At 39.4% G+C, this 13731-nt stretch overlaps 1 protein-coding gene across 1 annotated transcript in view; it reads left to right on the top strand.

Moving 5' to 3' along the window:
- Positions 1 to 13731, top strand: part of ZBTB40 (zinc finger and BTB domain containing 40) — a 94971-nt gene that overhangs the window by 33922 nt on the left and 47318 nt on the right. Inside the window, exons 4-5 of the mRNA XM_060141164.1 lie at positions 1349 to 2118; positions 2594 to 2727. Of these exons, the coding sequence (XP_059997147.1) occupies positions 1422 to 2118; positions 2594 to 2727 (831 nt within the window). The 5' untranslated portion in view covers positions 1349 to 1421. The remainder of the gene's footprint in view (positions 1 to 1348; positions 2119 to 2593; positions 2728 to 13731) is intronic.

Here is a 13731-nt window from a genome sequence, read left to right as displayed (position 1 = left end):
GAGTGGGCCATGCACACATGTGAAGAAACCTACGGGTGAATATGCTTAGGGTGTTCCACAATCAGCAAGGAAGGCGTGGTGCTTACAGCAGAATGGGTGAGGGGGAGCGAGGCAGAAGATGAGGTTTTAGAGCTAAGGACAGCCAGAGTAAGAATTTTGGCTTTTGGCTTTTACTCTGAGACCAGGAACCATGGAGGCTTTTGTGCAAAGTGACATATATGGCTATGTTCTAAAAAGATCTCTCTGACTACTGGGTTGAAGATAGAGTAGGGTAGGGGTAGGGCTAGGAAGGGGTGGAGGCATGGGGGACCAGTTAGGACATTGTTGCAATATCCAAATAAAAGGTGATGGTGGCTTGGGCTGACCAGAGTAGAACCAGTGGAGGTAGTAATAAGTGATTGGATTTTGGATATATTTTGAAGGTAGAGCCAACAGGATTTATAAAGGATTGGGTAAGGGATATGAGAAAAAACAGGAGTTAAGGATGATTTCTAGGTTTTTGGTCTGAACAACTAGAAGGGACAGAATTGCTGTGAAGTGGGGAAGATGGCAGGGGAGTTTGGATTTAAGTTTAAGAAACCTAACAGGCCTCCAATTAGAGATGTTCAATAGGTAGTTGGAAGTGTGCATCTGCAGTTCAGAGGAAAGAGCTGAGCTGGAAATAAATCTAAAAGCTCTCAACATTTAGCTATTTCAAAGGTATGGAATCAGATGAGAGAGAAGAAGTGAGATGACAGTCCTGGAGCACAGCAAACTTTAGAGGCCAAAGTGATGCAGGGAACCCAGCAAAGGAACCAGAGAGCGCAGGATCAAGTGAAAAATGCATTTTAAAGGGGAGGGAATGACGACCTGTATTCAGGGCTGCAGATAGGTCAAGTAATATGAGGACATTGTATTATAAATCTGTTTATATATATATATGTCTCCTTCATTTGGCTGAGAACTTGAGAGCAGAATGCATTTAGCAATATAGTTACTTACAGCTTTGAAATCAGTGAGACATGGGTATGCCACTTAATGGCTGTTTTTCCTTAAGCTGGTTCTCTCAGTCTCTTTGAGCTTCAGTCTTATGTATAAAATGGGGAGGATACAGTACTTTTCCAGTGAGTTTTTGTGAGGATCAAATGAGATCATCCAGATGACACACTAAGCATAGTCCTGTTCATGCAGTTAAACCCATGCCAGTTATTATCATGATTAATTCAGTATACCTGGCACAGTACCCCTTCCTGTTCAGCAGCATTTGCTGAATGAACCAGTGAATTGCCTGTTCATTTTCATATTTCATTCAGGGCATTTCCCTGTGTGCTTATGAAGTATTAACATGGCATTTTTGGGGTTTTTCCAGGATCTAGTGCTGATCCTCACAAAGTGATTCTGGAAGAAGAGAGGAAAGGAAGTCCTCAGACAGAGCTGATACGATGGAGCTTCCCAACTATAGCCGGCAGCTGCTGCAGCAGCTCTACATGCTGTGCAAGGAGCAGCAGTTCTGTGACTGCACCATTTCCATTGGTACCATTTACTTCAGGGCCCACAAACTTGTCCTGGCTGCTGCCAGCCTCCTGTTCAAAACCCTGCTGGACAACACAGACACCATCTCCATCGATGCATCTGTCGTGAGCCCTGAGGAGTTTGCCCTCTTGTTAGAAATGATGTACACTGGCAAACTACCTGTGGGCAAACACAACTTCTCCAAAATCATCTCCTTAGCCGACAGCCTACAGATGTTTGATGTGGCTGTTAGTTGTAAAAATCTTCTAGCTAGCCTTGTAAACTGCTCTGTTCAGGGTCAGGTGGTGAGGGATGTCTCCACACCATCCTCAGAGTCATCCAGGAAGGAGTTGGAGAAGCCTGAAGTAGAAATCCTTTCCTCCGAGGGTGCTGGAGAGCTTCATTCTTCCCTGGATGTTTCCACCCCTCCAGGGGGCCCTGTGAAAGCCGAGGTAGGGGAAGTGATCCAGACGGTTGTGCAAGAGATGAGTGTGGATCCTTCCGCTGCCCAGGGGATTCAGGGGAATGCAGACACCCCAGTGGAGACTCCTCTGACAGCTGAAGATTTTTCCCCTTCTTCTGTTGTACAAACCTTTAGTGAGGCAAAGGAAGCAAGCCCAGAATCAGGTAATATTCATTTAATAGTTGTTTTGTAATCTGTCCTTCTGTGTCAGTTACTAGATTCAGTGATCTTTATGATTTTTTTGTTTGTTTGTTTGTTTCATTGATAAATTTATCAAAGATCACTGTTAGATTGGAAACCAAAATCCAATGCAATACTTGTACTAGGGTATTCTTCTTTTAAAAGTGTCTGTGGTTTTGAGTGTTGCAAGCCTGAAGATGAACCACAGAGCAGAAAAGCAGTATTGAAATAACCATGTACCATCTTTGATTCTTACCCGTTATTTTAACTAGGATGATGATGGCACAAAGGAGGAAGCTATTAGAGATGCTGTTTGCTATTACTCATAACTGATACATTAGCTGTTTTGTTTACAAATGCAGTACATGACCTAAAGGTTCTCAGACAGCTTAAACTTTTAAAAATTATTTCAAGTAATCAATCACTGATTTTTTAAATTTTGTTTTGTTTTACATTCAGAGTATGAGGGGAAGCATTACCAGCTGAATTTTCTTCTAGAAAATGAAAAAATCTTCTCAGATGCACTCTTGATTACCCAGAATGTTTTAAAAAGACTAGAAGAATGTTCAGAAATTAAAGGTGCACAGAAGGAGGTAGGTACCATGAGTTTTATTTGTTTGCTGGTTTAGTGTTCTCAGGATAGCAGATCAGTTATCAGGATCTCAATTTTTTTCAAACGTTAAATTTTTTTTTTTGACATTTATCCCCTAAAGGACAGTCATGCAAAAGTGCTAGGCAAGAGACTTTCAAAACGAAGTTATATTTTGATCACTAGGTGGATCCCAGCTTACAACCGGTTTTGATCCAGGATACTTAACTGAGCTTACCATTTCCTCCTGATTAATCAGGAATAAAATGGGGCAGCAGGTAGTTATGGATAACCCCAAATCAGAGATGAAGTAATAAAAACAAAAAACCAAACAACAATAAATACTCAAAACATGGTACGAAAAGGATTTAATACGGACTTACACAGTAAATTGCATCGTGTTTAGGAATACAGTGGTCATTTTCAGACATAAAAACAATAATGGTGAACATTTATTGAATTCTTACCTTGATACACTTGGTATCAATACATATGTTATCTCATCTAATCCTCACAAAAATCATTGAGGTGGATACTATTTTATTATTTTTTATCACTGTTTTATGGATGAGAACTGTCTCAAAGAGGTGATGTAACTCGTCCAAGTTTGCAGAGCTCATAAAACTAAGCTCTGAACAAGAATTCAAACCTAAGCATTCTGACTTTAGAGCTCTCCTCTTACACATTGAGTTACTGCCTCCCAAAGGGATAAAAATGATGCGTGTATGTCATGTATGTATAAAGGTACATAGGCATCACCTGACAGAAAACTGTCAAATGGTTATCATGCTCTATTTCTTAGCTGACGTTTTCTGTTTTTTCATTATCTCAGTGAGGTGCATCCCCACCTGTGGGCTCCCTCACTACCCAGTTCCTCACACCTGATGCTGTAGGGTTGACTGCACTGCCACTTTAGGACTCCCTTGCTTCCCCTTTCTTCCGGCCATGCTTCCCATTCTGAGAGGTGCTGGCAGAGTGAGCGGGCACTGCCCCTGTAGGCTTGCTCATCTGACTGAGGGGTTAGTGTGGGGAGGCCTCCCATGTTGCTGTAGACAACTTAGTGTCTGTTAGTTACTTTTTTTTTTTTAAAGGGAGGTTGCAATTTTAATTTTTTTATTATTTATTTATGGCTGTGTTGGGTCTTCGTTTCTGTGCGAGGGCTTCCTCTAGTTGTGGCAAGCGGGGGCCACTCTTCATTGCAGTGCGCGGGCCTCTCACTATCGTGGCCTCGCTTGTTGCAGAGCACAGGCTCTAGACGCGCAGGCTCAGTAATTGTGGCTCGCGGGCTCAGTTGCTCCGCAGCACGTGGGATCTTCCCAGACCAGGGCTCGAACCCATGTCCCCTGCATTGGCAGGCAGACTCTCAACCACTGCACCACCAGGGGAGCCCTGTTATTTACTATTAATCCAAGCAATAAATGCCTTCTACTATTTAAATAGTTCCCTGATTCATAGCAAGTTACTTTTTAAAAAACAAATTCAGGATCAAGTATTTACTTTAACCATGGTTTATCGACAGTTGGCTCTAAATTGTTTTTTTGAGAGATAAGCTGTTTACAAGACTGGGCTGACCCTGATGACTCTCTTAGGGGAGGTTTCAAGTGGTAAATCCTTGGGTACTCTTTGTACTGATTATGCTGAAGGACATTATGGTTTTGTATTTTTGCACTTGGATGTTCTCTTAGCTGTTCAATCCATCATTTTGTCACTAGTTTGTTACCTCGATAGCTTATAGACACACCTCTTCATTTTCTCTCTTAAGACTTCCTCTCCACTTAACTTTGGTTACAGAGGAGCAACATCATTCCTTAGATCAGCAATACTCAAATTATTAGTGTCACCTCTGTACTAACTTAAACTGTGTGTTATGCATTTTTTTCCCAACACGTGTACCTAAAAGTGTCTGGCACATACAGGTGTTCAAGAAATGTTTGCTGTACAGGGATTCATTCAACATTTCCCCCCCACTGCTTGTCCTAATCATTTGATGGCAATAACGTTAATAGTACTTTGCAATAACACTGATTCACTGTTGGTGATCATTATAGGCTTATGTTATTTCTTCCTCGGTTTTAGAGGTCAGAGTAAGAGCACTACAAATCACTTGGTAGCTATATTTAAAACTGATTCTGTTTTATTCTATAATAAATTGTTCAGCTACAGAAAGAAAAAAGGAAAAATACTTTAAGAACGTAAGATTAAATTAAATATAGAGTTGGGGAGGTACTGCTTTGTATGTAGGCCCTGTACTTCTCTCTTTCTCTCTCACTTTATTTTAGATAGCTTGAGGTATGATTGATGTACAGCAAATTGTACATATTTAAAGGTTATAGTTTGCTAAGTTTTGAAACCTGAAATCATCATCACAATCAAGATAGTGAACATATCCATCACCCCTAAAAATCTTGTCACATCCCTTTGCAATCCGTCCATCCTGCCCCTTTCCACTTGCTATTTCCCAGGTAACACTTGTCTGCTTTCTCTCTCTCTAGATGAATGTGCATTTTCTAGAGTATTTTATAAATGGAATCATATAATCTGTATTCCTTTTGGTCTGGCTTCTTGCATTCAGCATAACTATTTTGAGGTTCACCCAAGTTGTTGCATGTTCATTCCTTTTTATTGCTGAGCAGGGTCCCATTGTATGGACATACCATTTATTTATCCAGCTCTACCATTTACTAGTATTGTTAGCTTCAGCAGCTTAATACCTGAAAGCCTTAATTTCCTAATTTGTAAAATTTGGTAGTGTTATCACCTACATCATAGGGTCATTGTGAAATTAATTAAGATTTATGTAAAACTCACACTAAAACGGCAGGCACATAGAAGGAGCTCAGTAGGTGACGACTGCTTTTGTTTGCTGATACATTAACTCAATATTTTTAAAAAATTTTTTATTTATTTATTTTTAACATCTTTGTTGGAGTATAATTGCTTTACAATGGTGTGTTAGTTTCTGCTTTATAACAAGGTGAATCAGCTATATGTATACATATATCCCCATATCCCCTCCCTCTTGCGTCTCCCTCCCACCCTCCCTATCCCACCCCTCTAGGTGGTCACAGAGCACTGAGGTGATCTCCCTGTGCTATGTGGCTGCTTCCCACTAGCTATCTATTTTACATTTGGTAGTGTATATATGTCCATGCCACTCTCTTACTTCATCCCAGCCTACCCTTCCCCCTCCCTGTGTCCTCAAGTCCATTCTCTATGCCTGCATCTTTATTCCTGTCTTGCCTGTAAGTTCTTCAGAACCATTTTTTTTTAGATTCCATATCTATGTGTTACCATACGGTATTTGTTTTTCTCTTTTGGACTTACTTCACTCTGCATGACAGTCTCTAAGTCCATCCACCTCACTACAAATAACTCAATTTTGCTTCTTTTTATGGCGGAGTAATATTCCATTGTATATATGTGCCATATCTTCTTTATCCATTCATCTGTCAATGGACATTTAGGTTGCTTCCATGTCCTGACTATTGTAAATAGAGTTGCAATGAACATTGTGGTACATGTCTCTTTTTGAATTATGGTTTTCTCAGGGTATATGCCCAGTAGTGGGATTGCTGGGTCATATGGTAGTTCTGATTTTAGTTTTTGAAGGAACCTCCATGCTGTTCTCCATAGTGGCTGTATCAATTTACGTTCCCACCAACAGTGCAAGAGGGTTTCCTTTTCTCCACACCCTCTCCAGCATTTATTGTTTGTAGATTTTTTTGATGATGGCCATTCTGACTGGTGTGGGGTGATACCTCATTGTAGTTTTGATTTACATTTCTCTAATGATTAGTGATGTTGAGCATCCTTTCATGTGTTTGTTGGCAATCTGTATATCTCCTTTGGAGAAATGTCTGTTTAGGTCTTCTGCCCATTTTTGGATTGGGTTATTTGTTTCTTTGATATTGAGCTGTATGAGCTGCTTGTATATTGCAGAGATTAATCCTTTGTCAGTTCCTTCGTTGGCAAATATTTTCTCCCATTCTGAGGATTGTCTTTTCGTCTTGTTTATGGTTTCCTTTGCTGTGCAAAAGCTTTTAAGTTTCATTAGGTCCCATTTATTTATTTTTGTTTTTATTTCCATTACTCTAGGAGGTGGATCAAAAAGGATTTTGCTGTGATTTATGTCATAGAGTGTTCTACCTATGTTTTCCTCTAAGAGTTTTATAGTGTCTGGCCTTACATTTAGGTCTTTTATCCATTTTGAGTTTATTTTTGTGTATGGTGTTAGGGAGTGTTCTAATTTCATTCTTCTACATGTAGCTGTCCAGTTTTCCCAGCACCACTTATCGAAAGGCTATCTTTTCTCCATTGTATATTCTTGCCTCCTTTATCAAAGATAAGGTGACCATATGTGCGTGGGTTTATCTCTGGGCTTTCTGTCTGTTCCATTGATCTATATTTCTGTTTTTGTGCCAGTACCATACTGTCTTGATTACTGTAGCTTTGTAGTATAGTCTGAAGTCAGGGAGCCTGATTCCTCCAGCTCCATTTTTCTTTCTCAAGGTTGCTTTGGCGATTCGGGGTCTTTTGTGTTTCCATACAAATTGTGAAATTTTTTGTTCTAGTTCTGTGAAAAATGCCATTGGTAGTTTGTTTGATAGAGATTGCATTGAATCTGTAGATTGCTTTGGGTAGTATAGTCATTTTCACAATGTTGATTCTTCCAATCCAAGAACATGGTATATCTCTCCATCTGTTTATATCATCTTTAATTTCTTTCATCAGTGTCTTATAGTTTTCTGCATATAGGTCTTTTGTCTCCTTAGATAGATTTATTCCTAGGTATTTTATTCTTTTTGTTGCATTGGTAAATGGGAGTGTTCCCTTAATTTCTCTTTCAGATTTTTCATCATTAGTGTATAGGCATGCAAGAGATTTCTGTGCATTAATTTTGTATCCTGCTACTTTACCAGATTCATTGATTAGCTCTAGTAGTTTTCTGGCAGCATCTTTAGGATTCTCTATGTATAGTATCATGTCATCTGCAAACAGTGACAGCTTTACTTCTTCTTTTCCAATTTGGATTCCTTTTATTTCTTTTTCTTCTCTGATTGCTGTGGCTAAAACTTCCAAAACTATGTTGAATAATAGTGGTGAGCGTGGACAACCTTGTCTTGTTCCTGATCTTCGTGGAAATGTTTTCAGGTTTTCATCATTGAGAATGATGCTGGCTGTGGGTTTGTCATATGTGGCCTTTATTATGTTGATGTAAGTTCCCTCTATGCCTACTTTCTGGAGGGTTTTTATCATAAATGGGTGTTGAATTTTGTCAAAAGCTTTCTCTGCATCTGTTGAGATGATCATATGATTTTTATCTTTCACTCTGTTAATATGGCTTATCACATTGATTGATTTGCGTATATTGAAGAATCCTTGCATTCCTGAGATAAACCCCACTTGATCATGGTGTATGATCCTTTTAATGTGCTGTTGGATTCTGTTTGCTAGTATTTTGTTGAGGATTTTTGCATCTATGTTCATCAGTGATATTAGCCTGTAGTTTTCTTTTTTTGGTGACATCTTTGTCTGGTTTTGGTATGAAGGTGATGGTGGCCTCCTAGAATGAGTTTGGGAGTGTTCCTCACTCTGCTTTATTTTGGAAGAGTTTGAGAAGGATAGGTGTTAGCTCTTCCCTAAATGTTTGATAGAATTCACCTGTGAAGCCATCTGGTCCTGGGCTTTTGTTTGTTGGAAGATTTTTAATCACAGTTTCAATTTCAGTGCTTGTGATTCATCTGTTTGTATTTTCTGTTTCTTCCTGTTTCAGTCTCTGAAGGTTGTGCTTTTCTAAGAATTTGTCCATTTCTTCCAGGTTGTCCATTTTATTGGCATATAGTTGCTTGTAGTAATCTCTCATGATCCTTTGTTTTTCTGCACTGTCAGTTGTTACTTCTCCATTTTCATTTCTAATTCTGTTGATTTGAGACTTCTCCCTTTTTTTCTTGATGAGTCTGGCTAATGGTTTATCAATTTTGTTCATCTTCTCAAAAAACCAGCTTTTAGTTTTATTGGTCTTTGCTATCATTTCCTTCATTTCTTTTTCATTTATTTCTGATCTGATCTTTATGATTTCTTTCCTTCTGCTAACTTTGGGGGTTTTTTGTTCTTCTTTCTCTAGTTGCTTTAGGTGTAAGGTTAGGTTGTTTATTTGAGATGTTTCTTGTTTCTTGCGGTAGGATTGTATTGCTATAAATTTCCCTCTTAGAACTGCTTTTGCTGCATCCCATAGGTTTTGGGTCATCGTGTTTTCATTGTCATTTGTTTCTAGGTATTTTTTGATTTCCTCTTTGACTTTTTCAGTGATCTCTTGGTTATTTAGTAGTGTACTGTTTAGCCTCCATGTGTTTGTATTTTTTACAGATTTTTCCCTGTAATTGATATCTAGTCTCATAGCACTGTGGTCAGAAAAGATACTTGATACAATTTCAGTTTTCTTAATTTTACCAAGGCTTGATTTGTGACCCAAGATATGATCTATCCTGGAGAATGTTCCATGAGCACTTGAGAAGAAAGTGTATTCTGTTGTTTTTGGCTGGAATGTCCTATAAATATCAATTAAGTCCATCTTGTTGAATATGTCATTTAAAGCTTCTGTTTCCTTATTTATTTTCATTTTGGATGATCTGTCCATTGGTGAAAGTAGGGTGTTACTATTGTTGTGTTACTTTCGATTTCCCCTTTTATGGCTGTTAGCATTTGCCTTATGTATTGAGGTGCTCCTATGTTGGGTACATAAATATTTACAATTGTTGTATCTTCTTCTTGGATTGATCCCTTGATCATTATGTGTGTCCTTCTTTGTCTCTTGTAATGGTCTTTGTTTTTGTTTTTTGTTTTTTTGCGGTACGCGGGCCTCTAACTGTTGTGGCCTCTCCTGTTGTGGAGCACAGACTCCGGACGCGCAGGCTCAGCGGCCATGGCTCACGGACCCAGCCGCTCCGCGGCTTGTGGGATCTTCCCGGACCGGGGCACGAACCCATGTCCTCTACATCAGCAGGCAGACTCTCAACCACTGCGCCACCAGGGAAGCCCTGGTCTTTGTTTTAAAGTCTATTTTGTCTGGTAAGAGGATTGCTACTCCAGCTTTCTTTTGATTTCCATTTGCATGGAATATCTTTTTCCATCCCCTCACTTTCAGTCTGTATGTGTCCCTAGGCCTGAAGTGGGTCTCTTGTAGACAACATATATACGGGTCTTGTTTTTGTATCCATTCAGCCAGTCTGTGTCTTTTGGTTGGAGCATTTAATCCATTTACATTTAAGGTAATTATTGATATGTATGTTCCTATTACCATTTTCTTAAATGTTTTGGGTTTGTTATTGTAGGTCTTTTCCTTCTCTTGTGTTTCCTGTCTAGAGAAGTTCCTTTAGCATTTGTTGTAAAGCTGATTTGGTGGTGCTGAATTCTCTTAATTTTTGCTTGTCTGTAAAGGTTTTAATTTCTCCGTCAAATCTGAATGAGATCCTTGCTGGGTAGAGTAATCTTGGTTGTAGGTTTTTCCCTTTCATCACTTTAAATATGTCTTGCCACTCCCTTCTGGCTTGCAGAGTTTCTGCTGAAAGATCAGCTGTTAACCTTATGGGTATTCCTTTGTATGTTATTTGTTGCTTTTCCCTTGCTGCTTTTAATATTTTTTATTTGTATTTAATTTTTGATAGTTTGATGAATATGTGTCTCAGCATGTTTCTCCTGGGATTTGTCCTGTATGGGACTCTCTATGCTTCCTGGACTTGATTAACTATTTCCTTTCCCATATTAGGGAAGTTTTCAACTATAATCTTGTGAAATATTTTCTCAGTCCCTTTCTTTTTCTCTTCTTCTTCTGGGACCCCTATAATTCAAATGTTGGTGCATTTAATGTTGCCCCAGAGGTCTCTGAGACTGTCCTCAATTCTTTTCAATCTTTTTTCTTTATTCTGCTCTGTGGTAGTTATTTCCACTGTTTTATCTTCCATGTCACTTACCTGTTCTTCTGCCTCAGTTATTCTGCTATTGATTCCTTGTAGAGAATTTTTAATTTCATTTATTGTGTTGTTCATCATTGTTTTATGCTCTTTAGTTCTTCTAGGTCCTTGTTAAACGTTTCTTGTATTTTCTCCATTGTATTTCCAAGATTTTGGATCATCTTTACTATCATTACTCTGAATTCTTTTTCAGGTAGACTGCCTATTTCCTCTTCATTTGTTTGGTCTGGTGGGTTTTTACCTTGCTCCTTCATCTGCTGTGTGTTTCTCTGTCTTCTCATTTTGATTGACTTACTGTGTTTGGGGTCTCCTTGTCGCAGGCTGCAGATTTGTGGTTCCCGTTGTTTTTGGTGTCTGTCCCCAGTGGCTAAGGTTGGTTCAGTGGGTTGTGTAGGCTTCCTGGGGGAGGGGACTAGTGCCTGTGTTCTGGTGGATGAAGCTGGATCTTTCTGGTGGGCAGGACTGTGTCTGGTGATGTGTTTTGGGGTGTCTGTGACTGTATTATGATTTTAGGCAGCCTCTCTGCTAATGGGCGGGGTTGTGTTCCTGTCTTGCTAGTTGTTTGGCATAGGGTGTCCAGCACTGTAGCTTGCTGGTCGTTGAGTGGAGCTGCGTCTTAGCATTGTGATGGAGATCTCTGGGGGAACTTTTGCCGTTTGCTATTACGTGGGGCCAGGAGGTCTCTGGTGGTCCAATATCCTGAACTCAGCTCTCCCACCTAAGAGGCTCGGGCCTGACACCCGGCTGGAGCACCAAGACCCTGTCAGCCACACGGCTCAGAAGAAAAGGGAGAAAAGAGAGAAAGAAAAAAATAATAAAATAAAGTGATTAAAATTTAAAAAAATATTAAAAATTAAAAAGTCATTTAAAAAAAAGTCATTTTTAGACTCAGTCAGTCTTGAAACTCCTTTTTCACTTAATGCCTTATAATATCCTAGTGCCGTGGTCACTTACTCTGACATGAGATGGTTTGCTGTTGATGTTTTAAGCTTAGTTTGCTTAAGTCATGCTTTCAGATAGATACCATTACCCTTGGAAGTAGCTTCCTGAACTGCAGGTGTAGTGTCTCATACAAAGCCATCAGTCTCTAGAACAGCAGTTCAGTATATATAAAAATGATGCACTTGTTAAAATGGTGGATTTGTTTAAAATGTACACCTCCAGACCGCACTTCCAGAGTCTGATTCTTACGTTGTGGTAGAGCTTGGGAATCTCCATCTTTAACAAGTTCCCCATGGACTGCTTTTTTGGTATCTCTAGACTACATTTTGAGAAGCATTGCTGGAGAAGTTAATGGCTTAACAAAATCCTTAATGTATGATGGCAGATGTCACAGTGTCTATGCTGACAGCTCTCAGTGTTTTGAGTAGCTGCTGAATACGCATTTCCCAAGTGTTATTCTTTGCTTTCTCCTTGATTCAGCAAATATTTACTGAGCAACTGGTATGTGCCAGGCATTGAGCTGGTTGCTAGGAAAATAAACAAACATAAATAAGACTGGATCCCTATCCTTACAGAATGTCTTGACAGCAAAGAAATCCTGCCACGTATGTAATTTTTTGAGAAGTGTATACAGAAGTCACCCAACTACAGGAATCCCCAAAAGACTTCAGTGTCGAACGTACTTATTAGAACTGTTCACTTGGAACATCATTCTGCATTTTAGCTACAGTTGTAAAGGTTGTTTGGGGGTTTTGTTTGTCACTGTTCTGTTTATACATCTTTAGCTCCCAGAGAGCTTTGAATGTTTTTTGTTGTTGTTGGCTGTTATTTGGTTCATCATCATAAATTAAAAAGATGGCTCAACGTTAACTATAATCTACACTTAGGTGTGTAATTTTGAGGCCTGTTAAGGCTTGTGAGTGATGTTCTGATTGAGATGGACCAGCCTGTTCCTTTTCTTAAAAACAGATATGAGGTATGTACCTGACCTGGATTGCGTTAAGGGAGGACATCATGAACCAGTGTCCTGATTATTTTATTTCCTGAGATAAATGATGAAAGGTGGCAAAGCCATTCCCTGAGCAGTGATTGCAGCAATATGAGAAGAATCTGGGCAGCTTGAATTGCGTGAAACCAAAGCCAAAACTGATTAAGGAGAAATCTCTTGGGTGCCAGGATGGGAAAGTGGCTTCCCCTTGTCTCTATCTCAGTGTAGTATCTCTTACCATTAGAAAAAGCTGATACTGACCTAAGAGGCTTTCTGGCTGAGCTGAGTAAAACCTGTATTTAAAGGCAAACTTATACTTTTTTACACCTTTTATGTTAGAACTTTTAATTGTCTACTTGCTTTATTCCTAGCCGTGTCTCTGCTTTTAATTAATTGTGTAGATAGCAAGGTGAGTGTTTGACTAGAATAAGGAGATAACTTTTTCTACTATTGATTTCCTTGCTGTTTGATCCACTTTTCACCTAAAGTTCTAGAAAGACTCCCAAAGCTGAAGACCTGGTAGCATCCTTTTTTCCTTCAACTTTGTTTCAAAGGCAAACAACAGTGAAGGCTCTTATGTGAATCTGATGTTTTCATCTGTGTTACTACTTCAGAGGTTTGTCAAGACCTGTAGGTCTGTGTTTTGTGGACTGTGTTCACTGACACAGTATAGGGTAACCTTCTTGAGAAGTGAGTGGATAGGGTTCACTTTACAGGTCTATGAGAGATGAACTTAAGTTGTTTTTTTCAGATCTCCTCTCTGCTAATTATTAAATCTAAGATATGCAGCTATAGCTAGAAGGGTTAGTGGTCTTATGGGAAGGGAATTTCATTCAGTTAAACAAACGTTTATTAATCACCTATTGTATACCAGTCTCTTCACTAATCAGTGAGACCAGGAGGAATGGTACAGATTGTCTAGATGCTACCCAGTGTTCAAGTGATGTTGATTCTAGTAAGTCCAATAAAATCCAGTGAAATGGATTTGGTTACACTCGAAGTTTGGGAGATGGAACTGGGTGGAAGGTGTGCCAGATCATTGGAATGAGCTCAGTGTTTCATCAGGGTATTCTGCTCACTAGCCATGCCAACTGGGGCAAGTTACTTC

Source organism: Lagenorhynchus albirostris, chromosome 2 (genome assembly GCF_949774975.1).
Source record: "Lagenorhynchus albirostris chromosome 2, mLagAlb1.1, whole genome shotgun sequence".
Taxonomy (NCBI): Eukaryota; Metazoa; Chordata; class Mammalia; order Artiodactyla; family Delphinidae; genus Lagenorhynchus; species Lagenorhynchus albirostris.
The sequence above is the reverse complement of the archived record's forward strand: the minus strand, read 5'-3'. Positions and strand labels throughout refer to the sequence as shown.